We start from the raw sequence: 27,213 nt of genomic DNA on the forward strand, positions 1-27,213 counted from the left end.
GCGTGGTCTGATGAGCAGTGCCATGTCCGCGCCCAGGATTCGAACTAACGAAACACTGGGCCGCCTGCAGCGGAGCGCGTGAACTTAACCACTCAGCCACGGGGCCAGCCCCCATAGCTCATTCTTTTGAAACGTATTTTCATGAAAACTCCCAAGGCGTGCTCAGAGATGTTGGTAATCCGCCAAGGTAAGTAGAGATGAGAGAGAGAGTCACAGAAAGTGATAAATCATTCACCCGGTGCATGCCGTGTGTCAGTCCAGGGGGTCATGGGTCCCCTCGAGTCTCCTATTCTCAGATTTAGCTGGGGCTGAGGCCGAAGGATTTAGCCACAAAATCCCCAGCAAACAGCTGAAATGGGAGCCCCTGGACCAACAGCCCTGTCAGCCCCTTTCTTGTAGGTCTTTCCAGATCTAACACCGTACTCTAATCTCATTTCTCTTTTTCTTCCCTCGTCTTCCCAGGAATATCAGAACCTGCCACTCATAGAGAGTTTTTTAGTTCTCAAAATCGTTTCACGTTCCCTATCTCATTTGATCTCAAGAATAATCTTGTGATTGTTGGTGGTAGGAGATGGGTTATTTCCCCATTTCACAGGGGGAGAAGCTGAGCCTGTGAGGATAAGCTAGTGAAAGGCTTGGTAGCCTGAGCCATGTCCCCTCCTCCTCCCCCCCCACCCTCCTTTTCACTCCTGGCTTAGGTACTTCCCAGCTGCTCTGAACTGCTTCCTACAAGGCGGGTCACCCACAGGCCCCTAAGATTAAAGGTTCAGGAGCAGGTTTACCTGAATGGTATACAAAGCAAATGAGATGCAAAACAGCACACCGCCACTGAACCCCATTTTGGGTAACTGAGCTAGAACCTCAGACCCTCCCTTTTCTCCGTTCTGCCAACGCTCAGAGGATGAGGATGAGCTGAGAACCTTCCTGCTTTCTCCCCACCCCTCTCCCGTCACCAACCACACTGGGTGCAGCCTGGAACAGCTTTCAGGAGCCAAGAAGATAATGTGGAAGGTGGAGGGTGTTGAGAGATTGGGGTGACGAGGAGGAGTACTCAGTTCCCTTGTCGTATGACGTAACCAAGCAGAGACTCCACTGCAGATACCTAACATAGACAAGCTGACTCCCAGGACCCTGAGGTCCTCAGAGGAGCTACATACAGCTTATGAGCAGCACGAAGTTCAGGGACCAGGGGTCCAGAAGCCCAAATGTAGGTGCGTAGTCAGGCAACGGCAAAGGCAAAACCATAGTCCAGGGGTCCGGCTTCCTGGACCAGCGCTCTGAGACTGACTGTTGTATGACCTTGACAAGTCCATTCCCTCCCTGGTCCTCAGTTTCCCCAGCTCTATAACGAGGGGCAGGGCTAGCTGCTCCAAGCCCCCAAGGGCCGACACTCTTGGATTCCATGATATCGTGGAAGGATCGAGCCAAACGATCTTTAACAAGAAGGGTGTCTTGAGTTCCCTGGCTCCGGCTTCCTCGAAGTTTGTTTCTGTACAGTCCTCAGTTCACAGGGTTAACTGTCCACCCACAACAGGGGGCCCTTACACTTGAGGCATGGGCATAATTGCTCCCTTGATTTGCAAGTCCTCTGCCTGGCCACCCGAGACACCACGACCATGCCGTGGCCACAGCAGCCAGCCTCAACTGTACAGGGAAAGGATGTATACTCATAAGCCAAGGGGACAACCTCTGGACTCCGGTAACAAGTGACCAATGCAGGCTGGATGACGGATGGCACTTCTGTGGGGCTGGGCAAGAAGTGAAGCTGCAGAGAAGTCTCACCATCTCTGATTTAACCCTTTAGTGACCCAGAGAAAAAGAGAGATCCCCAAAGATACTTTTTTATGGATACTCCATTGCTCGAGTTTCAAAAATCTATGTAACCGCCCTAGTTACACAAGCACACATCCACAAAACACACACACTGAGCATACACACACCAGGCACATATGTACAAATACTCGAAATGGGAAGAAGACTTGAGGCTGGGATTCAGAGACCTGGCATTTGAGACCAGCCTGTGCTGGGCATCTGCTGGATGACTATGGACAAGCCCCGCTAGTCTGAGCTCATCTGTGAAATGGAGACACACCACCACGTGCCTCCCAGAGCTGCAATGGAGATCAAGGGAGCTGCCGTGAGTAGGTTTTGAAAGCTCTAAGAAAGCTCTTGAGCTGTCTACACTTAATGGACCTGAACCATGCTGGGGGACCGGGGTCAGCAGTCAGAAAGGCAGCCTGATGTCTTAGAAAGGGATTTGGTGCATGTCAAAAGGCCTGCTTTTCCACCCAGCTTTGCTTTCTTCTAACTGGGTGATGTGAGCAAGTCCCTTCCTCTTTCTGGACCTCCCTTCCCCCATCTGTGAAAAAGCGGATTCAACCCGGGAATCCTGACATCCTCCACCAGTGAGGGCCTGTTGCCAGAGTGAGGTCTGCTTCTCCTCCTGAGGCCAGGGCAGTGAGGATCGCCTGCTTGCCAGTGCTTCTTGCCCAGAGAAAACAGGGCGGCAAGGACCCTTTTCAAGAAGGGCAGAGCACAGCAGGAGCCAGCCTCCCCCAAAAACAGGCTGAACAGGATCTCTGACTGCCCTGGGGCCCCGGGCAGGTGTGCGGGTGGGCAACCGAGCCCAGTACACGGGGCAGACGCTGAAGGAACGTAGCTAATGGGTAAATGCCCCTTCTGTACCCTGCGGATCAGCCCTGGAGAGGGACTGGGGCGAGGTGGCAAGTGCGGGCAAGTTCGATTCTGGGATGCCACCCAGTGCACCCTCAAGGAGCCTCGTGCCTCGCTTTCCCAGGCTCCTGCACGCATCCGGGAGGGCAGGGCATCTCCCGAGCACCGCGCGGCATCGGCTATGGGTGGCGCGCCAGAGCCCCTCCTGGAGTCGCATCGCCCCCGCCCCGGCGCCGTCTCAGGGGCTCACCGGTGCGCGCCCACGGCCCCGGGACGCCTCCTTACCCAGAACTTGGAGCTGAGCTCCCCGGAGCCGCACAGGGCGTCCATGGGGCCGAAGCGCGGCGGCGAGGAAGGCAGGCGCGGTCGGCTACCCAGCCCGAGACAAGCCGAGCGACCGCCCGGAGCCGCCCCCGTCCCCGCGCTCCGCCCCGGTCCCGCCCCGCCGAGCTGTCCTCCCAGGGCCTTTGGGATGAATTCTCGCCTTTCCGCGAACTGCGACAGCGCCTGCCTGAAACTGGGGTTCCGGGAGGGACTTTGGGACAAGAGTGGGGGCCATGGACACAGTGACATCCCCTTCTAGTGGCCACTAGGCCACGCAGGAGAGACGCCCCTCCACAGACCGAGGCTGACGGGGCTGGAGCAGGGTCTGTTGGTCTGTTTCGCAGCGGCACACAGCTGCTTCGCCGCGCTCAACGCCGCGCTCAACGCCGCGCTCAACGCCGTTGGGGCCTGATGGGTCCAGAGATAGGGAAAGGGGCGTAGCAAGACTCCCTCCATGAATAAATCCTTAATGAGGTCACGTTCATCTCTGTGCACGTGTCTCCTCATCTGTGAAATGGGGAGAGCTCGTGTGCTCAGACAATCCAGAATGCTGCCTCTCTGCCCTGTAAGTTCCTGGAGAACTGGTAGACACAAACACATAATGTGCACATGTGTGCGCGTAGGTACCCGAGGAGAGGAGGATGGAAGGGGGTCCCAGCATCATCCAGATGGTGGCTTCCTATGATTCTCTTAAATTGCTGCCTTCCTGCGGTCCTGCGGCTCCCTGATCTTGTGACTGTTGCTTCAGCACCACTCCGTGCCTCCACTTTCACTCCTGTCAGACAGGGATAATCATGGGACCCATCTCACAGGGTTACTCTGAAGATTTAATGGGGAAGATGTGTGCAGCATCGAGCATGTTGCCTGGCACATTTAGTTAATTTCCTCCCCTTCAGCCTGCTTGGGGTTGGAGGTGGGCAGGGGAGGCCCCAGGAAGAGCCCCACATTAGCAGCCTCTTCCTGAGGCTGTCTCCATATTCCCCGTCTGTAAAAGGGGTTTGCTTCCCCAGGTTGGCCATGCTGGGATCCACCCTCCCACTCCCTTTGCAGCTCTGGCCCATCCCTGCCCTGTCCTCCCCTCCCCAACCTTGTCCCTGTCTGTGGAGTCTGCCCAGGCTCACCCTGGGAATCCCTTCCCTGGCACTTGTTCTCAAGAAAAGGTGTGTTCTTCAAGGGTGCCCATGAGCAGGCGTGGTGGGTGCCAGCAAGATTGCACAGAAGCGGCCAGCCACGGCATGTCCCTCTGGGCAGGCAGGAAGTCAAGCGAGGAAGTTTCTTCGGCCAAGGGCTACCAGAACAGAGATCTGAGCCAGCACGGGGTGGGGTGTGGGAGCAGGGTGCACAAGCCTCCCCCTTCTCAGGCTGTGGGGCCAGGGGCCTCTCCCCTCCACTGGGCAATCCTCCCAGCCCTTCGTCTGCCCCCATCCCCTCCACTCACGCGGTCACACCCCCCAAACCCCATCTCTGAACCAAAGACTTTACAGAGCTTTCAAACTCCTGTCACGGCTTGCCCTGGGTTATACTTAGTTGTGAAGAATCTGTCTTCCCTGCCTGTCTTGGAGGTCCTCAAGGGCAGGGATGGACTGAGTCACTTTCAATCCCCCTCCATGCCTTGGGCAGTCCCTTCTGTATACTGTGTGACCTCAACAAGCCCCTTGATGTCTCTGGGAGTCAGTTTCTTCAGAGCCACTTGGACAAGATGCCATCTAAGGTCTCTTCCAGCCATGGTGTTCTAGGCTTCGATGGTCAGCAGCTGGGAATCCCCTCCAACCCGTCCTCTAGTTCAGGGCCAGGACTCTTGGCTTCTGTCATCAGCCTTGGGGCTGAAGCACCATCCCCTTTGGCCCCAGCCTTCTCACTTTGGCAGTGGAGAGCCCTTCCCAAGCTGCGGCGTTGGGTGGGAGCTCTGAGGTCATGAGGGGAGATCTTGGCAATCCTTGCCTCCTCCCATCTCTCCTGAGGCATTCACTGGGCCTTCGCCCTTCCTGGCCCCTCAGGGGATGTGGCCTGTTTCCCACAGCCCTTGATAATAACCACAATATTCCTAGGACATCATGGTTTGGGTTGTTCTCAGCAGGGCAAGAAAATTGAGGCCCTGAGACACTTCATCCTGGAAGAGGCAGGATGAGCTCCACACCTTCTGACTGCTGGGCTGCTTCCATGCAGCCTCCTTGGGCAGGATGCATTTCCTGTGTCCTTACCTGTTGCACTCAATGCCCCTGGGACACCTTCAAGGTTGCTTGCAGACTCTTCCTGCTATACCTCACCTCCCTTTCTTTCTTTTTTTAAAAATATTTTATTTTTCCTTTTTCTCCCAAAGCCCCCCAGTACATAGTTGTGTATTTTTTTTTAGTTGTGGGTCCTTCTAGTTGTGGCATGTGGGACACCGCCTCAGCATGGCTTGATGAGCGGTGCCATGTCCACACCCATGATTCGAACTGGAGAAATCCTGGCCCGCCAAAGCGGAGCGCATGAACTTAACCACTCGGCCACGGGGCCGGCCCCCCTCACCTCCCTTTCTGCACCTGGCAAACTACTCATCCTTGAAGAGTTTGCTCAAGCCCCACCGCCCCTTGAAGGCTTCCTTGAACCTCCTCACCCCAGTCCTGGGCTAGGGACCCTCCCCCTGCAGGGCCCTGCTCGCCCTCCCTGTATTGTACTCACTGATTACTGGCTTACCTCCCCTAGGCAACCGTGGACACCTTAAGGATAAGGACCAGCTCTTGTTTATTGCTTTATCCTCAGGACCCAGGACAGAGCCAGGCAAAGTTGGTCCTCAGGAAATGTTTGTTGACTGACTAAATAAGTATCTCATGTCCTTAGGAGAGGTCATAAGCAGCGAGGCCACTGTTGCATTAGGTACAGTCCCAGCAGTGGGCACTGTCCACTCTGCTTTTGAGTTTTCAGAACCAAGATGTTTCCAGCTGGAGGCTCCTGAGAGGAGCAGTAAAGACCTGTGGCTTGGGCTGCAGCAGAGAGAGGAACAGAACCTCCCCCAGCTTCAGCAGCCCCAGCCCCACCCTCCCTTCCACTGACTGCAGCTCCAGGCAGGATGGACAGAGCGCATGCTGTGCCTTCCCCGCCAGTGAGCATCCCAGGGGGACGCAGCATTGGGGATTTCCTGGCAGGGAAATGGAAAGATAAGATAATTGCAAGGTACAGCTCCGAGCAGGAATGACTGCAGAGAGAAGAAAGCAAAGCAAGGGAGGGACGGGGAGACCCAGAGGCAGGACATACTGCAAACTGAGAGTCAGGTGGGAGCTGACAAAAGGGGGAGGGGCGTGGACGAGCAAGGGCAGGCTGCCAGCTTTCCCGTCCACTCACTGCCTGATTCCTTTTAGCCCCTTATGGCTCCTCGAAGGGCTGGAGCACCCCCAAAGCAGCCTCCAGCTCCCAAACTCCAGCCTCCCCCTTCTCTCCTCCCGTGCAGTGGGGCAGGAGCTGTTTCCTCCAGACCCCAGCCTGGTGGGGGCCACACTGGCCCCACTCCACTCCTGGCCTCGGCAAGGCTGCCCCTCCGCCCCCGATTTACGGGTGATCTGATTTAGCATGCACGTGAGCGCTGGCTGCTGTGCCCGACTCATGAGTTTGCAAAGCAAGACAAATTAATTAGCTCCGCGGGCCACAGTCAGCAGTTCCCACACCTGGACGAGGGCTAAGACACGCAGAATTCCGAAGTTCTTAGCAGCATTCCCTCTTGGGCATTTGCTGGAGCTGCAACCCCCTTATGTAGCTTGCTGTGCCCTCAGAGCAGGGCGCCAGCCCACGACTAAACTAGCTTTTGAGAGGTAATTCCCTTTCTGGCAACCCCTGTCCTGGATTAGTCCTGGGTCCACTGGCCTTAGGCAGGGATCATTGGGACATGGGCTCAGCGCTCCAACGGCCAAGATTCCCCACGCACAGCTAAATCCTTCACTGGGCCCTGTGAGCCTGTTTCCTCTTTCGGGGGGGTACACAGGGCACCTGTCCATAGAAGATGTGCTTCAGTGTTGACGTCCTCTCCCTGGCTGGGCACCTCTCAGAAGGGTCACCAGGGTGGTGCCAGGTGAACGTGCCCTGTGCTGCCACCTGGTGTCGGATGCCCACACCGCACTGCTGTCACAGCCCCCGACGTTGCGCCACTCAGCTGTCCCAGAAAAGGGGTGAGGAGGCCATGGGGCACCAGGCTGTGATGGGTGGGGACTGCAGGTGACAATGTAGGTGAAAGCTGTTTGGAAAGTGGGAGAGGTCTGGGTGGGGTTAGGGGAGAGGACAGGAAGCAAAGAGGTGGGAGGAGGAGGTGGAGAGCAGGTGGTATGGGGTTCAAGGGCAGCCTCATGCCAGGGAAAGGTGGTGCCTGGGAAACTGGGTTATTGCAGAGCCAGCCCTTGGCCAAGCCCGTGGAGCTGAGGGACAGCTTCTCTTGTGGTTGAACCTCTCTCCCCACACGAGGTGGAGGGCTGTGGCCTCCTCTCAGCCTCTGAGTATGTCAAGCTGGGAGCTCATGTGTTCATTTCTATGAACACAAATGTGACTGCTTTGGAAAAGGCCTCCCTGGCAAGTCATTTTGTGATCAGGATTCCTGGCACCATTTCCCATTCCCTCCACAGTGAGAGGAGACCGGGGTAGTGTGAAGCCAATGAGCTAAAAGTTGACCAGACCTAGGATCAATCCCAACTCAGCCTTGTCCTGGCTGTGTGATCTTAGGCAAGTCACTTAACCTCTCTGAATCCATTGCCTCATGGATGAAAAATGATTGCCATGGCACTTCCCTTGCTAGGGTGTTGTGAGGAGTAAGCGAGAGACTGCAGATGAGCCTCAGATTTGTTTTTAGCACCAGCTCAGCTCACTCCTCTTCCTAGTCCCCCACCCCCAGACAGACCTTTTCCTGGAGTCTTGGGGTGGAGGAAGCTGAAGCAGCCAAGCCTGAGGTGGGGGCCTGCAACTGTTGACACAGTTTCCTCTGAACCCCCGAGGAGAAGGTTGGGAGCAGAAGTGCCAGGGTGGATGTTCTTACCTCCAAAAGCCCCGCATCCCTGAAGCTCCTGGCCAGTCCCAGCTCTGCCCTGGAGGCCCGAATGCAAGACCTGCTGCCTCCAGCAGCCCCTCCCCACCCCAGCCTCCTCCAGCCCTTCTCCATTCCCTGCTCCTCGTGTATCGTGGAGCAGAATCCAATAACCATCCAGACAAGCATCATGAGGTTAGCAGCATCGTTATTATTACTACTGTTAATAAGATTCAGCAGCATCATTATCTCCACTTCAAAACTCTTTTAATGAGACACAACAGTTTCCAGCACGGAAAAGATTTCACATTGTTGGGGGAGATTGTTAAGGGAGAGGCCACAATTCTCTCCCCCAAAATATCCACTTTGACTCTGGGGGGGTCCTGGTGGGGAAAGCTGGGATGGAGGGGAGGGGGTGACACCTAGCTCTCCGGCTTCATCATGACCTAGAATCCTCCAACCATTAGAAGAAAGACAGACCCCAGAGCCCCCTCCCCGAATCTCCCACCCTCATGAGGAATAGACAGCTACAGAACTCTACAAAAATAGAAAAGCTTAATCTGCGGCCCCAGGTGACAAAGCTCCAGGAATTTTGTAGTTTGCTTTATATATAAAAACAGGCAGCTCCTACAAGCACCCCTCTCTCCTCATCCAAGGAGGCCAGAGGAAAAAAAAGAGTCCCAGGCTATTGCAGATGCCAAGAGGACAAAACCAGCTGTTTGCTTCAAGGTGTGGTGTGTCATTTCTGTCCAAAAGAGCGATTAGAAAACCTTTCACCAGCTTAGAGAACAGGGGGTTGGACAAAGCCTCAGGCCATCCACCCAGCAGCCTGGCACCCTCGGCTCCCAGGTTCAGATGGGGCTGTGTGTGAGGGCTGTGGAACACAGCAGAGGTGAGCTAGCCCAGCTGCCTGTGAGGTTTCAAGAGTCCGGGAGTTTGAAGGTGCTGAGGGTGAAGCATGTTCAAGGGAGTGGGGGTAGGGTGGATGTTTGGGGGTGGCTGGCAAGGGACAGGCTGGTTGAGCCTGGTTGGTGCCCCTGGCTAGCCTGTTGGCACCAGGGCTTTAGATAAGAGCATATTGCCCGTGTTAGCACCGAAAAGAGGTTCTTGGCCATACTGCTAACCCCTCCTCCTCCCCGCCCTGCTGGTGGCTGCCTTCACCCCTCCCTTCTCCACTGGCTCCCACTGGGCAGGTGGCACCAGACCATGTAAACACCTTGATGGTGCCTGTTCATCACCCCTCAGGGGGCCAGCTCCCCACCCACCCACCAGCCTGGCCACCGACCCTACCAACTCCATTGCGAGGTCGCCTCTGGGCCCCAGGCCCTGGCCCCCTAAATATGGAGAGGGAGCGGCTGCTCTACTGTACAGCTTCTTCCATTGCCATCCCAATGGGGCAGTGCCCGCAGTGCAGGTCAGCAGGCCCCCCAGGGCAGAAGGCTGAAGCCCAGACTGCTCGGGTCACCTGGGCCAGAGCCTGGGGAAGGAAAACCCAGAAGCGCTGGTCCCTCCCCCACCAATCTACGAATCCTGATCACAGCAGCCGAGACCCCCTCCCCCAGCCTCCGTTAACCAAAACAGCTTCATTATGCCAATTTTCAGCTTTCAATGTGCGGCTGATAACTGTCAGCAGAAAGAAGAGTTAATCTGGAATTACTCACATTCACAGAGCTGCCTGGCCAAAAGGAAGCGATAAAGCTTTGATGAAGCAGGAGCAGACCCTGCTGGCCCAGCCTTCCGCCAATCAGAGGGGCTTCTCCCCTCCTCCCTCGTCCCTAGGAGGCAGGGCTGCAAGGGTCAGCCCCCCAGGGAGAGGCGTTTAGTTCTCTCTCTCAGACACACACACACACACACACCCTCATACACACAGAGGCACCCCAACCCCTGCCCTCCCGCCCACCCCCATCTCCTGGACTCTCTCCAGTGCCATCCAGAAATGCCTAATTGTCCCTTCTGCTTTTACTCTGGACCGTGATTAACTTTTTATTTTGGAAAATTACTTTATTATATAGATATAGATATAGATATGTATGTATATATAAAAAGGTTCCATTTCATTTGTAAAATCTTATTTTTTTTCTTTTTCTCTCTTTTTTTTCCTACAGAAAATGATGACGAGGTTAAAGGAGAAAATAAATTACATTACAGTTTCCAAAATGGGTCTCGCTCTCCGCTGAAGATGGGCCACTGTCCGGGCTGTAATGCACTCGTGGTCCCAGCTTGTGCTTTGCAAGAAGAGGGAATATAACTAGATGGTTATTTTAGGTTGAAATAGCCAAGAGACAGACGCCTTCGCCTCAAAAATATTCTGAGACACATAAAAGTAGAAGGAAACAAGTCTCTTCAGTCACAAAATGTCGTACATCCCGCATATACTAGATTCAATTAATTTAATAAAATAGAATATACATAGAGATTCTGCACAAACGTATTGCTTTCTCCCAACAGCTCCTGGTGTCGGGAACCTCAGCTACCCTGGGCTTCTCTTCCTGCCTGGAGCCGGAGGCCCTGGCTGCTGCTTTCCACTCTGGAAATTCTGCTCGCCGGTGCCCAGAGCCACTGAGGCGGGGAGGAGCGCCCCCTCGGTGTCCATATGGAACTGTTTTCAGGAATATAACCCAGGAGGAGGAGCTAGGATTTGGCACCCAGTGGAGAAAGGTGAGTGGGAGAGTGGGGCAGGACTCAGGGGTCCAATTCTGCCGGGTCAGAGGATAAACCGGAGAGACTCAGCACGTCTTTCTTTGGGGGGGGCGAGGCAGCCATGCTGTCAGGGGGGCCAGAGGCCGAGGGATCCTTGGAGTCGCTGGACGGAGCCCTCCTTCGGAGGCAGATGCCAGGGCTGGGTGGGGGCCGAGGGCCCTGACTCTCCGGGGGGTCTATGGAGATACTGGGCGGGCTGAGTTTTTTCTTGGGCCGGCTCCCAGGCCCCCCAAGAGGTTGGCCGCCGAGGGTCGAGGGGCTGGGGCCCAGGTGCGGCTGGGAGCCGCTGTCCAGGCAGCTGACCGCGATGGAGTGCCTCCTCTGCTCGTCCAGCCAGGACGTGGGCCGGCGCCGGCAGCTCTGAGACTCCACGCTGTAGCACTTCTTCAGGTCCCGTGGGGACGGGGGCTCCTCCTGGCTGCCGGCGGGCAGGAGGTCTCCTGAAATCCAGCTCAGCTCCGTGTCGAGCTCTAAGCTGCTTCTGGTCTCTGAGGGGCCTGTGCCCCAGGTGGGCTCTGGGCCCGAGCAGGGGGCTGGCGGGGGCATGTGCTTTGAGATCTTGCTCTGGTCGCAGGAATGCTGCTGCACCTGGGTGCTCAAGCGGCCCCAGAAAGAGGAGGCCCGGGCCAGAGGCGGGGAGGGCCCACTCACCTCTGACAGCAGGTCTTCCCGGCTGCCCAGGCCCTGAACATCCAGGGAATCAGTCCTTATTGCTGCCTGTGTGGGGGACGGGGAGGGCTCAGGCTGGGGGCTTCCTCTCCCGCAAGAACGGTCCCACCTGTCAAGCCAGATAGCCCCCTCTTCCCCCTCCATGGAGCTGTAGGACCACCCTAAGCAGGGGTACTGGTATTTGCTCTCGTTGGGAGCTGGGAGCCATGTGCAGCCTGACCTCTGTTGTCCACCATGCTCCTCCTCCCTCACCCCTTCCCTAAGCCTACACAAATTGCTCTCTACAGCTCCCAACCCCTGGGACACAAGAAGCACGGGGCCAGCTCTGCTCCCCAGCTGGCTCCTTCATGCCTCCCAGCCTCCGCATAGGCTATTTCTTTGGCCTTAAATACCCTTTCCGAGTGGCAAGCACCCTTCAACTTTATGGACACAGGTGCTCTAGGACGTAGTGCCTGACAATCTCAACCCCCAAGTAAAACTGCCTCCTTCCTCCTCTTTGCTCCCTGCTGCACCACGCACGTGAGCATCCCAGCAATGACCTGTCACTGCAATGATCTGACAGGGTGTATGTCTCCACTGTTAGACCTTGAGCTCCAGAGGGTAGGGGCAGTCTCATTTGTCTGTGTCCCCAGTGCCTGGCACAGAGAGGCTGCTCGGTGAATATTTGCAGAATGGATGAGGACTGTGCTTGCTCCTCAAAATGTGTGGGATTAAGCAGATTCTCATGTGGTCATACTCACACATAAGGGCACTCGCAGCATGGGCTGTGGCCTTGTCACAACAGGGCAGTCAAGCTTCACTAGGCTACATGAACCTCTGCTCTGTGCCCCTGGAACGTGGGCTCTGGAAGCTGGCCCTACGGCTTGGCCAAAGGTGGAGAGACCTAAAACATGCCTCATGCCCCTTAACTAGGTCTAGAAGTACAGAGAATACGGAGGCAGCCCTGGGCTGGGGAAAGGGGGTCCAGAGACCTGGGTTCTTCCTCCAACTTGATGTGTATCCCTGGTAACTAGGCCCCCCTCTGGTCTCCAGACCTCCTCAGGGAAACAAGGGAGGGTACAGACCGCTTTTGCTTTGCCTGGCATTGTGTCCCTGGTACCTCAAACTCAATCTGGCACATCATTGGCACACAATAAATGTTGGTTAGGAGAATGAAAGTGTCAATCCCAGTCATTACCACCAGCCTAGGATTCCCAGCAGAGAGGCCAGCCCCCAGCCCCATGCCCACCTGCTTACCTGGCGCCGGAGTGGCCTCTGAGCCAAAGGGGAGCGGCCCGGCGGGGGCAGTTTGGGGATGGTACCCCACGTGGGAGTGCTGTGGGGCTGAAGCAGATGGGGTGCATCTTTGGGAACCTGCAGGATGTAGCTGGTGTCTGCTGGCTGGGAGTGAACGGACAGGACGGAACCTGTGGGGGAGGAGCATGGGGGGAGGAGGAGAGAAAAGAGCTTGAGTCCCCTCTCGTCCATTCTCCCTCCCCAATCAGGGCATCCACCCTCACCACATCACCTCACGCTGGATTGAAAGCCACCCCCCTCAGTCTGGGGGCTCCTCAGAGGTAGGTGAGACCTCTTTTGCTGTCTCAGCACCCCCTTCCTGGGTCAGGACGAGGCTTAGGCAAGGACGGGGTCTCCTGGTGTGAGCCGAGCCCACCTGCCCCCAGCCCTAGTACCTGACTGAGCTTTGGGGAGCCCCCAGCCCCTGTGTCCCAGGGACCCCTTGGCAGTGCTCCCATCCCGGCACATGTAGCTGTCATTGGGCAGAGAGTGCGTTCGGCTGACCCCAGACTTCCGCACAGTCAGCAGGTCTGGTCCCATTGAGAGGGGCACCTCCTCAGGGTGGCGTTCCATCTGCAAAAGGAACAGGGGAGGGAGGTGGAGGAAGAGGGGTGGTCCGGATTGGGTAGCTGAGGTGGATCTGGACAACAGAAACCAGAACCCAACCCCAGACCCGGGCCCCCATCCCCTCCCCTGGCAAGTTGGGATGGAATGAGTGTGCTTGGGGAGAAGGGGCAGACACATGGATGAACCCTCCACACACAGGGAAGAAGCGGGTGGGAGGAGGCCCTGGCCCCAGAAAATGATCCATACTGCATCAGCTTGGAGGCTCCCAGTGGGGATGGCAAAGGGGTGAGGAGGTGTCCAAAGGAGGGAGAACAGCCCCCAGCCCTAGCCCCCAGCCCCACAGGTGGCCCAAGAGCTCATTCTCAAGGCCCCATTGAGAGGCTCTGATGCAGCACAGTGAAGGATTAAAAGCTAACAGCAGCCCCCCAGTCCCTGTGCTGGGGCCATGAGGGCCTGGGGAGTGGCGAGGACCCTCCCAGGGAGCAGGAGACTTGGCAGCCCGGACTGCCTGCAGAGCAGAGCCTGGTTCACCATCCAGTTCTTTAAGGCAGCCCCAGCACCCAGCACTGGGCGTGGCTGGGTTAATGTGGGTTGAATAACAGATGATCACTAGGGGATGTCGCAGCTGGCTCACCCACCTGTCTCCCCCACTTTCAACTACACAATGACTTTGGTAGGTGGGGGGTGTGGGGCAAGGCCTGGGTACTGTGGACTCAGGTCCTCCCTTAGTGGGAGGTCTGAGAGTGGGAGTGGGTTTTTTGAATCTATTTTAAAGAAAGGCAATAATCAGCCTTTGACCCCAGCCGGAGGGAAACAAGGTTTGCTCCCAAGAGATTTTTCCATCATCCTGCCTGTTCCTAGTTCTCAGAGAGGCTGTAGGGTTTCTGTCCCCATGAGGGCCCAGCGAGTTAAGCAGCCTCAGCAGGCCTGAGAATGGCTGTGCTGGAACTCAGTCGGGATCCTCTGCTTCCCCCTCAGCCCCAGGTTCCACGTCTGCCAGCCACCCTAAGACCCCTAGGGACCCCAGGCTGTGGTCAAGGCCCTGCCCCAGCAGAGCCCTACTGTGAGGAAGGGGTCTCTGTCCCTTCTTAAGTCCCTGGAGGAGGGGGAAGACAGGGAGGAGGGGGCTGCTCAGAGTCAGAGGGGGACAGGGAGCCAGGCAAGGGGGGAGAAGCTGTCAAACACAAGGAAGCCCCCAGAACACAGGGACATATAGGGACAGTGACGGAGGAGACAGGACGGCTCCCCGGGTGGAGAAGGGCATGGTGGTGGCAGCAGAGATGTGGCTCTCACCTCCTACGTGGTGGCAAATGGCTCATGTTGGGGTGGGGGAAGCAGGGGTGCAGGCAGGGGGAGGGCTGGCTTGCACAGGGCTCCAAATACATAGACCGACTCTGCCTCCAGGCAGGCCCTTTGGCCTGCTGGCTGATGCCACCTCTGGGCATCTGGATTAACCCTTCACAACTGCCGCCCCTGGGCCCTTCTGGGAGGTCCCAGTGTAATCTCCGATTTCTTTGTCCACAGAGAGGGATCTGAAAGACCTAGCAAAGGCTGGGGCACTCAGTGCCTGCCGGTTGATACCTCTGGTGGAGCCTGGTGTCAGAGTGAGAGGGGAGGGATCTGGAGCCCTGCAGCCAGCCCAGCCCCTGGGGAGGCTGAGGGAGAAGTGAGGGGCCGTGTGTATGTACATTGCTCTCCGGGGCACTAAGTAAGAGAGTGTGAGTGTCATCAGGCAAAGAGTCATCCGTCAGAGCTAGAGAGCAGGATGGTTCAGACACAATCTCTGACGTCAGAGACAGAGCCTCCATCTCAGCTAGAGGGATCTAGACAGGGAGAGAGATGATCAGGCATGAGAAACCAGGACAGCGCACGCTCCCGCGTGTGCATGCACACACACGCACGCACACACGCAGAGCCCTCCTTTCCCCCTTTTCACGAAGCAGAGAGGAAAAAGGCCACCCTTCTCTCTTCCCACCCCTTTCCTAAGTAAACTGACAGTGCCTCCCCTCCCCCAACTTCAACCCCCGCTCCGATCAGAGAGGCTGAGGCAGGCACCAAAGAGCCAGCACAAACACTGACAAAGCAGGACACGCAGAGACATATTCTAAAGAGACCCCAGGAACCGGAATGGCCCCCTCCCACACTGCCACCACCCAGGGAGAGAGCGGGGAGTGGGGAGGGTTTTTGAATCCCGTGAAGATGATATCAGAAAAAAAGAAAAGAAAGAAAGGCCAGCAAAGCGCCTCTCTGCTCTCCGCACAGACAGAGCAGCGTGGGGGGCCCTGAGGACAAAGCCACCAATCTGACAACTGTTTTCTGCCTATTCTCTCCACTTCCAAAAGCCTGGCAGGACTTGGCCTGCCCCCAGATTCTGGCATCTCCCCTCCCGGGCCCTCCTCCGCCTGCCAGCAGCGCCGCCCTCTCCTGCTTGGGTTCTGGGAGATGCTCGCCTCCCGCCAGCCTGCACTGGGCACACGTGGGTGAGCCACCACGCCATCTGGCTGGCTCACCTGGGATTGGCAGGGGGGCTTCAGTGCCTCCAGGACCCGGGGGAGGAGTGGGGCCATCCCTCCCAGATGAGCTGGCTGCCATGGTCACCTTCTCATCACGTCCTCTTTTCTCTCAGTACCTTTTCCTAGGAGCCTCCTTCAGGATGGGAAGCCTCAGGAAAGGACTCAGTCTCCCACTGATCGTTCTAGGCCACTGCCAGGTTCAGGTCCCTGTAGCCTATCTGAGACTGAGTCCGAACCAGAGGTCAGGAACCCCAGAGGCGAGGGCCCTTTCCTTGTGAGCGTCACTATCTGTTTCTTTGGATCCAGCCGCAGGTGTTCCAGGCACCGGGAGCCGGCCTGCCCGCCCCTCCACCCAACAGGGCCTGCAGAGCACTAGGCTGTGCTATGTCCAGCTGACACCTGTCTCCTTGCCTCTACTCCACGTCTCCTGGGGCCTTTCCTGCAGCCCCTGACCTAGGAGGAGGGGTGGTGGGGTGCTCTGCAAGTGGAGGGTGTCAAAGGCAGCCAGACAAGTGGTGAGGGAAGAAGAGGAGGACCCCAGAAAACGGAAGATACACGTTTAGATGGGTCTGAGGGGACAACATGTGGCGCTGTGGGAAGGGGCTGGGCTTGGGGAAGAAGCCATGTCCTATTTCACACTAGGGTCCCAAAATCCACTCTGATCTGGAGTCTTCCATTCCCTCTTGGGACCAGGTCACAACTCCCTGGCTACTGACAGCACCCACCATGCCCAGTTGGTTCCATGGCTTAAAAAGCCACCAAACGGAGGATGGGGGTAGGGAGGTGGATGCTGAATACAGAGAAGAAGCAGATGGTGGCCTAAGACATGTTCCTCAGTGGGTCCCCTGGCCACCTGCACTATCCCCAGAGGTCCTTCTCCCCTGGATCTGGCATCTTACTTCCTCAACCCCCTAAGGTCCCACTGCCAACTTGTCTTCTGCTCCGTCCACCTCTTCTCTTCCAGCTTCTTTCTTAGAAACGCCCCCTCTCCAAACCCCTCCTCCATCCATCCTTCTCCCTCAGAAGTGCAATCTCAGCATCTCTACCTTCCAACTATGTGTTCCAGAGGTTGATCTCAGCCTGAAGAACCCCTGGCTGCCTCCTGCCAAGCCCACAGCTCAAGTGAGGCCCTGAGGCTGCTCTTTTTCCAGATACCCAGTGAGCAGGAAACAGCCCCACCTCCCCAGAAGCACAGCACAGCATGGCACAGCCCAGCACGGTCAGGCGAGGGGGCACAGCACTGGGACATAGTAACCTGTGGGTCGGAGCCGCCCGGGCTGCGAGCGGGAGGGAAGGCAGAGGGCTGGCCCCCTGGGCCTGCCAGCTCGTCCATCAGCTTCAGCTCCCCCTCCAGGGAGCCCTGGATCAGCAGGGATATGGTGTCAAACAGCTGTCTGTCCTGGGGAGGACCAGCCCATGAGGGGAGCTGGTGAGTCAGGGGAGCGGGGGTCAGAGGGCAGTGATGGGAAGTGTCATGGCAGGGGATTGACAAGAGACACAGAGGGAGAAAGAGGAGGTCACACATACACACGAACACAAACACACACACACACAGCACCAAAGAGACAGAGAAAGAGGACGAGATGGGGAAGGTGGGGAGGAGAGAGGTGTGGGAGGAGGAAGGAGAGATGGGAGATGGGAGATAGAAGATGAGCCGAGCCCACAGGGAGAGGGAGAAGGAAAGAGAAGATCAGTGGAAGGATTGAGAGATGGACTCAGGCAGGTCGAAGGGTGTGAAGGAAAGAGGTGTGGCAATCGGGCAAGGGTAAGAAAGAAACAGGAAGGAAACAGAAAACTTAGCCTTGAACCTAAGAGCCAGGAAGGGCAGCCAGGCCGGGCTGGAGGTACAGGGGCTGGATGAGCCAGCACATGTGCCGGCGGCTAGTCGGGTAGGAACCCTGTGCAGTGAGTGTGGGCAGGCATCTCTGCGGAATGGTCAGGGACTGCTGTCCCCTCCGCATCCAGGCAGGAGGGGCAGAAGGATCCAGGAGGAGCCCTTGAGTCTGCTGTGCTGCCCACTCCCTGTATACCACCCACCCACTGAGCCGCTGTGCTCCCCATCCCCCCCACCACCCCACTTGTCCCATCCCCGCAACCCGTCGCGGCTGGGTGGGTGTAGGCTCACCGTTGAGTGCTCGAGGGAGAGGCGGGAGGCTGCTCCGGCATGGGCCGTTGCATGCAGAGCCCCAGATTTGGGGCTGTCAGGGCTTTCGGGGCCCCCAGGCCAGAAGAAGGGGCTGCCCAGCGGTGAGTGGGGCTGCGGGCTGAGCGTCTTCATCTCCAGCTCCAGCTCGGCCTCCAGCTCGGCTTCCTCCTTGGCCTCCTTGTTGCTCTCCTCCAGATGCTTCATCAGCACAGCGATCACCACATTGACCAGCACAAACTGGGCAGTCAGCACAAAGGACACGAAGTAGATGGGGGAGATGACCGTGTTGTAGCAGGTGGACTCCTGGTCGCAGTCCCGGAGGGTATCCTGGGGGAGGTGGGTTAGAGGGGTGAGGCCGCGAGGACAGCAGACGGAGCCATCATGGGAAATCGGGTCACTGGTGTCACAGAGGATTGAAGGAGGAGAAGGAAGGGCAGGAGGAGGGAGTTATGGTGTCCCGGGGGCAGAGGAGCATTAGACACTATCCTGGGAGGTGTGAGTCGGAGCATGTCCTGGGGAGAGGGAGTTCCAGAGTGTTCCAGCATAGGGGATAGAAGGTCACATGCTTTTATTCATCTTGCCAGGGAATCTTGGCTCAAGAAGTGGGGTTGTCTCCTTGGGGACTGAGCCAGCCCTGGGAGGGACCCCGCAGTGCTGGGCTCTCACCTTCATAATGCCGTTCCAGTTGTCACCTGTGGAGACTCGGAAGAGGGTCAGGAAGGCCATGCCAAAGTTCCGAAAGGTGGCATGCCGGCCCAGGCCCTCACAGGGGTGCGTCTCATCACATTCTGGAGGAGGAGGGAAGGGGAGAGAGGCCCACCTTAGCCCAGGAGCCCCTGGGTCTCCAGGCCTGGTTCCTCCGCCCTCCCTACCCCAACTCACCCAGGTCTCCAAAGAGCTCCACGCCCAGAGCTGCAAAGATGAAAAACAACAACATGAAGAGAAGTCCCAGGTTCCCCACCTGGAAAAGAGGAGAAGAAATGGAAAAGGTGCCGCTGGATCTCCCAGCCAGCTTCCCTGAGCCCCTGTCCCCTTTGGAGAGCACATCTTCCCCCAGAGGACCCCTCCCACCCACCTCTACCTCCCAGCTACCTGGGGCAGGGCCTGCATCACCGTGTCCAGCAGCGCCCGCATGCCCACAGCCATCTTCAGCAGCTTTAGCACTGCAGAACAGGACAAAGTCATGAGCTGGCCCCTCTGCGTCCCAGGTCACACAGCTGGTGGAGCTGGGGTCAGGGCCAGGGCTGTGGCTAGAGGGATGGCCAGCCCTGGACAGCCAGGCTGCCAGGCTCCACCCCCACCCTCAGCCCTGCCCCTAGCCTTCTCCTTTGGCAGAGGGTGGGAGAATGACCCATGGGAACCCACACCCACCCAGTCCCTGAGCAGCCACAGAGCTGACCCCTGGGCCAGACACCCGGGAGGGTGGGTGTGGTGGGCAGGCGGTCAGGTACTCACCTCGGGCGATGCGCAGCACCCTCATGATGCGGATGATAGTGGGGTTGATGGGCAGCGAGGCGTTGACCTCGATCTCCTCCAGCGTGATGCCCATGATGGACAGCAGCACAATGGCCAGGTCCAGCTGGTTCCACCTGGAAAGCCCAGGACACAGCTCCCTGAGTGGGGGAGGGGCACCACAGGGAAGGGAGAGTGTGGCAACACAAGTGGCTAGAGAAAGGAGGGTGGAGGTCAGCTGGTCCAGCCTCCCCATCCTGCAGAGAAGATGTGGCTTATCTATGGTCACACAGCCAGTTGGTGGCAGAGGTAGGGCTACAACTTTAGCTTGAGGGCCTCTGCTTTTCATTTTTATACATTCACTTTTTAATTTAGCACATATATGGTGTTTGCTGTGTGCCAAGCACTGTTAAGGGCTTTACTAATAGGAACTCATAATCTTCACAACTCTCATGTGGATACTGTTATTATCTCCCATTTACAGATGAGGAAACTGAGGCACAGACAAAGTAACTTACCCGAGGTCACCAGCTTCTAAGCGATGGAGCCAGGTTTCGAATCTGGTCCAGGCAGTGTGGCTCCAGGCTCTGTGCTCTTAAGCCCCACTCTAGACCACATTGATTTCCAGCCGCCAGCGTCCCCCAGGCCCTGTCTTGTCAAGTTGTCTCCCTTCCTTCCCATCTTCTAGGCCCTGGATGCGCCCCCCCCCCTCACCTGGCCATCAGCCATGGGTGGTCCTAGATTGGAGGCTGAACCTCAGGAGTCAAGAAAGGTCTTCAGGCACCTTATCCTTCCCCGGGAGACACGCCCTTTCCCCCCGCTCTCCCACACCCCTCCCTCTCTGTTACCTGTCCTGGAAGAACCGCCGGAAGCCAAAGGCCACGAGTTTGAAAACGGACTCCAAGACGAAGATGACGGTGAAGATGTAGTTGCAGATCTTCAGAGCCTCGTCTAGGACCTGGCAGGGATGGGGCACGATGCAGGGTCTCCTAAGGCCAGGGACCGTGTCTGCCCCTCCCTCTCCATTACTCCTTCCAGATCCGGGAGACAGGGTGGTCTAAGGGGATCTTTCTTCTCTGTCCCCACCAGGATGGCTGACCACTGGCCACTACTGCGGGATAGGGTAGGATCCTCATTCACATTTGTACTAAAGGATCTCTCTCCTTGAGGGATGGCGAGGAGACCACGTGAGAATGTGCTGGAAGGCACAGAGCCTGGAAGGGGCCTTGTGCATTACCAATTCAACATCCTCATTTTACAGATGGGGAAACTGAGGCCTGGAGGGCAGCCAAGAGAGGCTGATTTGAAAAGTGGCAAGATCATGGGTGAGTTTTGGAGCTGGCCATTCACTAGAACCTAACTTTGAAGGGCAGGCACTGATCTGCCTTCTGTACCCTCAAAGGTCCAGAGCCCAGCACACAGTAGGCACTCAGTAAATATTTTCTGGGTGAAGAAATCAGGTCCTCTACTTCCTAGCAGTGTGACCTCAATCTAGTCAACTAACCTCTCTGAGCCTCAGTGACCTCATCTGTAAGACCAAGATGATACCCACCTCCAAGGGTCGCTTCAAGGGGTACAAGGGGTACAAGAGGAGCCCCTGTGGAGTGCCCAGCTCAGGCTGGGTGAGCCTCAGCCCTGCTGCCCTACAGCTGGAGGCAGGGCCTGGATGGCTGGTCACTCGCTCCCACCTGAGGTTGCCGGTAATGCTCCATTGCCATGGTGATCACATTCAGCCCGATGACCCCCGTGATGAAGAGATCCAGGTAGTGGCTGGTACACAAGTGGTGGACAAGGAGCCGGAAGCGGGAGTAGTCTGAGTAGTAGGGTTTGCACTGGGCTTCTGGTGGGGCAGGGAGGAGAGCAGAGCAGCCATCGGCCCCCTGTCCCCTGTGCCCCCTCCACCCACAGTCCCCTCACAGCCACCAGCCTCTAAGCCCAGAGCTGAAACATTCCAGTGTCATCAGCATCCTTGCTCTCCACACACTGTCCTTTTTTCCAGGGTGGGGAGCAGCTCTCTTGGCATCTCCCCACCAAGCATCTGTTCTACTGGCTACAGTTGGGTGCAGACGGGGTCAGGACATGCAGAGAGCTCCCCACCCACATTAGACACCAGGTGAGCCCCCACCCCGAGGCAGCCTCCAAAATCCACCAGCCCCTCATAACGCCCTCGACTCAGTGTTCCGCAGCGAGGCCGGATCAATAAGATGAAAAACAACCGGTCTTATTGGGCTTAGAGGAAGCTCCATCAACTGAGAGGCGAAGGCTCTTGCTCCTTCACCAGGCTCAGCCCCTCGAGGGGAGCAGAGATTACACAGAGCTGGGATTTGGAGACAAAACCGGACATTGGAAATTGGACATCTTCCTGGCTGGCTGCACTGACCCGCCCAGATGGCCTCCGTGGGGGCAGGGCCTGGGCCTCCTGTACCCCCATGGTGGGGAGGGCAGAGGGGAGGCCACGGGGCTCTGCTCTGTCCCAGAGTCATCTGGGAGGGCCCACCGGAAGGACTCACCCAGTTTCTAATGAGGCAATGCCCAGCCTGCTCCTGGGTGTCAGGGCAGCATTAGACTGCAGGCTGGGCCGGAAGCACTGTCTGAGATCTGTCAGAGGCATAATATTTCTCTCGTAATTAGTGAACCACTTAGTTATAAAACTCATGGTGCCAAAAGGTTGGCCTGCTAAGCAGGCAGAATGTATCTGGGGGCAGGAGATGGCAGAGGGCCCCTCCTCCAGGTGCTGAGGTTAGGCCAGGCCAAGTTGGGGATCCATGTCACCTGGAGGCAGTTGACAGACTGGTCTCCCAGGCAGCCACACAGAAAGAAGAGGCTCTGCACGGGAAGGCTTGGGCAGCCCCAGGTCCCAGACAGCCCTTCCTCCTCAGGAAGTCTAGGGCGGAAGCCAGCCAGCAAGGGCTGCAGCCTCTGAGGACTGTGCCAGGGGTGGCTGGCTCAGGGGCAGCAGGAAGCTTTGAGCCCAGGCCAGCTCAGATATAAGTGTCCTTTCCCATGCAGAGGACTATTTAACAGAGAGGTAAACTGAGGCAGGGAGTGGCCTGGGGTGGGCCCCCACCGAAGGCCGAAGGAAGAAGAGCGCCCAAGAGCTGCATGTTCAGCCTCGCCGGATGCCACTCTCCAGCACTGGCCTTGAGGTATGGATAACCAAGAGGCAGAAAGTCCGGAATGTTCTGGTGCACCATGTGGTGCGATAGGCCCTCTTTTTGTTTTCAGAGATGGGCCAGCCAACTGTGGCTTTGTTTGCTCAGGCGGCCCTCCTGCCCCCCAGGAGTGTGGGGATGGAGAGACGGGGACAGGGCACCACAAGAGGCCGCGGGTCATCCACATGGCGATCGTGGAGGGTGGAGCCGGCGAGCGGGCCTCTTGCTTCCTTCTTTCAGTACCACGAGAACCAGAGGGCGCTAGTCGCCCTGCGTTGCCTTAGCAGCCGGAACTCTTTCTCTGCATTAATCTCCATAAGTGCCGAGAGCACCGATCCCATTATGCTAAAATATGAATGGAGAATTAACTAAAATGTTTGAATACAATTAGGTTAGAAAAAGTGGCTCCTTATTAGCCCCATTATTAGCTGAGACAATGCAGAGGAGAGGGTGGGAGAGTCCCCTCTCTCCCCTGTCACCCCTGTCTGACTGTGTAGGCAGCCCCAGGCCAAATGGAGCTGCTGCCACCAACATGGCTGCCTCCGGCCTTGCTCCAGGAGTCTGAGGGGCGGTGGGCTGGGATTCAGCCAGGGACCCTCCTCCAAGTGGCCCAGAGAGAAGGTGGGGACAGGACGACTAAGGCAGGGCATCTGCTCATAGTGACCAGTCCCAGGCCACCGAGGTCTATACAAAGGCCCCTCTACTTCCGGTCCTATCCAGAGCAGCAGGTGCCGAGGCTGCCAGAAATCCCCCAGCAGAGCACAGGTCCAGAGTACCAGGGCCAATCTGATCAGCCTCTCCTCCGCCATCCCTTTGCCTGTACAGTCAAGAAGACTCAGCACAAAGCCAGTCGTCCACACACTGTGAGACAGTGACCGAGCCAGAACCCAAACTCCCAGCCCGAGTTCCTTGCCAGCTGCCAGGCAGGTTTAGACAAAAGGCCATGGGGTTTTGGCCCAGACGGTACCCTCAAAGAGTTTGCCCAAAGGCCCTCGCTGTTGGGCTCTGGATGATGCCACGCCCCTGCTGCTCCCCGGACTTCAGTTCTAAAGGCAAGACCTGGGCTCAGAGAAGAAATAGAGACCCCCTGGCAGGAGCCTTGGGCCCGTGTGCTGCTCTGAGAGCCGTGGCCGTAGCCCTTGACTAGTGGTCACTGGCATGTTGGCAGCCCTGGCCCCATCTCCCTGCCTCCCACCAGTATGAGCTGCCTTAGGCAGAGAAAATACCAGTCAGACAGTGGGGAGAAGGGAACCTCCAGGACTGTCAAGCCCACAGTCAGGGGCCGGAGCAGAGGAGAGGTACAGGAGGGGGTGTGAGGCTGTGAGTGGGAGCAACAGGCACGGTGAGTTAGTAGGCGTAGCTGGGAGCCCGAGGCACAGCCAGGGCGGAGGGTTTGCAAAGGAGAGTGGCAGGGAGTAGGTGGAAGGCAGGGACACAGGCCCCCACGGCAGAGGCCATGCCCTCAGCTTCCGTGGCCAGGCCTGATCACTGGGTCCCGCTGGAAGGAGAGAGGGTGAATGGAGGGGGGTGCCACAGGTGGCCGTGGGAGTGGAGCTGGTGCTGGAGGCTGAGCGGTCACTTGGGGCTGCCTTGATTGCCCAGCAGCCCCAGTCTCTCCCACCACCTGGAAGCTGGGCTGGACCCAGGTGTCCAGTCAGGCCCATTCCCCAGATAATCAAAGACTCGTCCCTTCTGCCTTTCCCTGGGGTCTGGCTGTCTCCTCCTGCTGGGAGCAGCACGGGGTGGGTGTGGGACTAGCGGGAGGTGTGGCGATGCCCATGTTCGGTTCCCGGAGCCCCAGATTAGGGGGTGTGACTTGGCCCCATTACCCTGCTGGGTAGATCAGTACATCCCCTGGGAGCTGACTGGAAATGCAGATGCTCAGGTACCCACACCACTCCCTGAGAATTTCTAGGGTGGGGCTGGGGAATCTGTGTTTTCATATGTTCTCCAGGTAATTCTTATATACACTGAAGTTGGAAAAGCTCTGGTATAGAACAGGCAGAACACGAGGTCTGGGTAAGAGGAATATGGGATGAACTTTACCCCTGTTTGGGGTCTCTGGGTTCTCATTACCAGCTGGAAAAGTGAGACACTATCATAATCAGTGTATATGCCTGCATGTGCCCAGAGGAACATGGCAGAACATCCCCAGAGCCGGGGTGCAGCGTGAGAGTGACAAGAGTAGGTATCATTGAGTCGGTGTGTCGGGAGGAGTTCTTGAGGCCCATGAGAGCCTGCATGTGTTAATTCTCGGTGGGGCAGCCTCTGTGGGCCAGCCTGATGCTAGGGTGGTACTTTAGGGTGAGTATGTATGTGTGGACACATTCTACAGACCAGGTGAACCCACAGGGAGATCTGAAGGTCACTTCCTCCCACCCTCTGCTCATCCCCCGACACATCAGGAATTTTCAGTACAGCCTGACACAGAGTTGCGGGACCCAGGCAATCCAGACACAAACCGCTGGAGACTCCTGAGCCCACAGAGAGACGGTCAAACCAATCAATGCCAAACATCATAGCTCAGCACCACAGGGAGGGGAGACATTGATCCACCCACGGCCTCAGGGATGATCTCCCAAATGGCAGCTCAGGGGATCCCCCCTTGGGTGGGTCCCTGAGGCCCGATCGATCAGACAGCCCAACCCCCACAGGGTGGCACCTGCTGGAGTGGCTTCTGGGGAGTGTGGGATAGCGGAGAGAGGTACAGCCAGCCCGGCGGTTCCCAGCCTGAGGTCCCAGGCCCTCCACAGCCTGAGAAGGCAGCCACACAGGGGTCCTCACATTCTTTTCAATATTTCCAAAAGCTTAAAAGAAATCATACATATGCCTGTGTTAAGACCCCACAGATGAATCTAATGGCAAATGGTCGTTCTGTGCCATTATTCAGTGTGAAACGTGCAGCTCAGAAGCTCTGATGAGCAATTAGATAGGTCTTTGATTAGTAAAACTGGTGAAACAAAGTCATTAGTGAAGTGCTCTTAGCTCCAAAGACAGTCTTTCAGAATGTGGGGTCTGTTGGAGGAGATGATAAAGGGGACCCTTGGGGATGAACAGGTTGGGAACCACCGGGTGGAGACATCCGAGGTATAACGAGGCCCCGCAGCCCTGTCACAGATTCTCGGGACCTCTGAACCTCTGTCTGAGGTCTGGGGGCCGTGTTGTGGGGAGCAGGGGCCCGAGGACCAGGCAGGGCAGGCAGGACCAGCAAGGACCGGCGGCCCAGAGACACTGCTCTCGAAGAGAAGGACCCAACTCTCTCCCAAATCTCGGGGTTTCGGGAGAAGCTTGCGGCTAACTCAGGCCTTTGATCCCCAATTCCTGCTGTTTGTAGCGATGACGTGGCCACCGCGCTTACTTGACTATTAATGAGTCTGTTCAATTATTCATCATTACATTTTTAAAACAAATCCTTGCCCTCTCCGTTCCTCTCATCCTGCTCGTTTGGATCAAAGTCTCCCCTTCAGACAAAAGGAGACAGGAGAGATTTGCAGCTCTAATAATCGAACGGGAGGAGGAGCGGGAGAGGGAAGAGGCAGCAGGGGCTGGGGAGCTCAGGCCTTGGCAGCTTTGGAAGAGAAGGGGGGTCATCCAAGAGACGTCAGAGGGAGGGGCGTGCGGGGGCCCTCACCTCTGATCCAGGTAGCACAGGACCGTGGGATGACACAGAGCCCAGCTCCCCAGGGACCCTCAGCCCCTGGACCCGAGAGGATGGAGGAGCAAAGAGGACGTCCCGCACGCATCGCACGCACGAGGCGGGCCGGGGGCAGGCAGGGCCGGACCGCACCCCCGGCCACGCCCTGGAACCCGCAACCCCAGACGCAGTACCTGGCGCCGCGCTGGCTGAGCTGCCGGAAGCAATTACATCGTCCAGCATTAGATCTAAAAGAACGAAACACGACATTGGTCACTGGCCGGACCAGGTGGGCTGAGCAGGGCCCCCTCAGCAGCTCGCTCCCCCTTGGCTCTGACCCTCACTCTGCCTATGAATGGCGTGTACTGAGCATGGGTGGCTGGTCCTGAGTGTCCAGCCCCAAACTCCGGGAACAGGGTGCTTGAGGAAATGAGCAATTCAGCCAGCTTGTCAGGGTCACAGGGGCAGGAGTCGGACACATGGGGAAGGGCAGGCAGCCTGTCATCAGAACAGATGTCCACTCCTACCCACACCGTGGCCTCAGCTGCACCTGAGACGGCTACAGACCCCAGAAGGGGAGCCGGCTGGTCAGGCAGGGCCACAAGTGCCTCCTGCCAAAAGAATTCCATCTGCAGATGCCCTGCCGAGGAGGCAGACTGCACAGAGGGGCGGGCGGATGGAGCAGGGGTGGGAGCATGGCTGCTGGGGGTAGTGCGCCTGCTCAGCTTCAGATATCCACAGGGAGAGCCGAGGTGGCACCCCTTCCCCAGAGCTCAGCAGGAAGCCTGGGGTACAGGTGCTGAGGATGTGGGACGCGGAGAATGGCACCCCCCACCGCTGCCCAGAGCCCAGTATCTTTCTACGTTCTGCCTTGAGCAGCCCCTGCCTCTCACAGGGAGCATCAGCTGTGTCCCATCCTCACCCACTCCCATGCTCTCCCACACTTCCTCCCCTCGCTCCAGGTGCCCCTCCCAGGTAGCAGGAGACAGAACCAGGGGCAGAGGGGAGGGAGGGGCCCCAGAGCCCCTAACCCATTTGGTAGTACTCACATTTCAACAAATCAAAGGGAAAACTCAGAGCACTGTGCACATCTTATCGGCGTAAGGGAGCTGGTTTGTGAAAGG

At 57.4% G+C, this 27,213-nt stretch overlaps 2 protein-coding genes across 32 annotated transcripts in view; both read right to left on the reverse strand.

Moving 5' to 3' along the window:
• The window catches only part of ABCC3 (ATP binding cassette subfamily C member 3), a 46,002-nt gene extending 42,911 nt beyond the window's left edge, over positions 1 to 3,091 (reverse strand). For 4 of the 5 annotated variants that reach the window (XR_011493792.1, XR_011493791.1, XM_070483014.1 and 1 more), the window contains exon 1: positions 2,959 to 3,091. Coding sequence is in view for 3 of the 5 variants with exons in the window: in XM_070483014.1 (XP_070339115.1) it covers positions 2,959 to 3,003 (45 nt within the window). In the remaining 2 variants the exon portion in view is untranslated. The remainder of the gene's footprint in view (positions 1 to 2,958) is intronic. The other variant, XM_070483015.1, reaches the window with a different exon arrangement.
• A 6,866-nt stretch (positions 3,092 to 9,957) lies between these two features.
• The window catches only part of CACNA1G (calcium voltage-gated channel subunit alpha1 G), a 63,389-nt gene continuing 46,133 nt past the window's right edge, over positions 9,958 to 27,213 (reverse strand). For 4 of the 27 annotated variants that reach the window (XM_070483020.1, XM_044745464.2, XM_070483017.1 and 1 more), the window contains 13 exons: positions 26,284 to 26,337; positions 20,992 to 21,143; positions 20,152 to 20,261; positions 19,307 to 19,440; positions 18,944 to 19,014; positions 18,734 to 18,812; positions 18,518 to 18,639; positions 17,831 to 18,178; positions 16,961 to 17,131; positions 14,881 to 15,015; positions 13,021 to 13,198; positions 12,587 to 12,756; positions 9,958 to 11,398 (listed from right to left, as the gene is read on the reverse strand). In XM_070483020.1, the coding sequence (XP_070339121.1) occupies positions 10,664 to 11,398; positions 12,587 to 12,756; positions 13,021 to 13,198; positions 14,881 to 15,015; positions 16,961 to 17,131; positions 17,831 to 18,178; positions 18,518 to 18,639; positions 18,734 to 18,812; positions 18,944 to 19,014; positions 19,307 to 19,440; positions 20,152 to 20,261; positions 20,992 to 21,143; positions 26,284 to 26,337 (2,459 nt within the window). In that variant the 3' untranslated portion in view covers positions 9,958 to 10,663. The remainder of the gene's footprint in view (positions 11,399 to 12,586; positions 12,757 to 13,020; positions 13,199 to 14,880; positions 15,016 to 16,960; positions 17,132 to 17,830; positions 18,179 to 18,517; positions 18,640 to 18,733; positions 18,813 to 18,943; positions 19,015 to 19,306; positions 19,441 to 20,151; positions 20,262 to 20,991; positions 21,144 to 26,283; positions 26,338 to 27,213) is intronic. The other 23 variants (XM_044745471.2, XM_070483033.1, XM_044745468.2 and 20 more) reach the window with 10 other exon arrangements.

The sequence above is a fragment of the Equus asinus genome, chromosome 13, assembly GCF_041296235.1.
Source record: "Equus asinus isolate D_3611 breed Donkey chromosome 13, EquAss-T2T_v2, whole genome shotgun sequence".
NCBI classification, from domain to species: domain Eukaryota; kingdom Metazoa; phylum Chordata; class Mammalia; order Perissodactyla; family Equidae; genus Equus; species Equus asinus.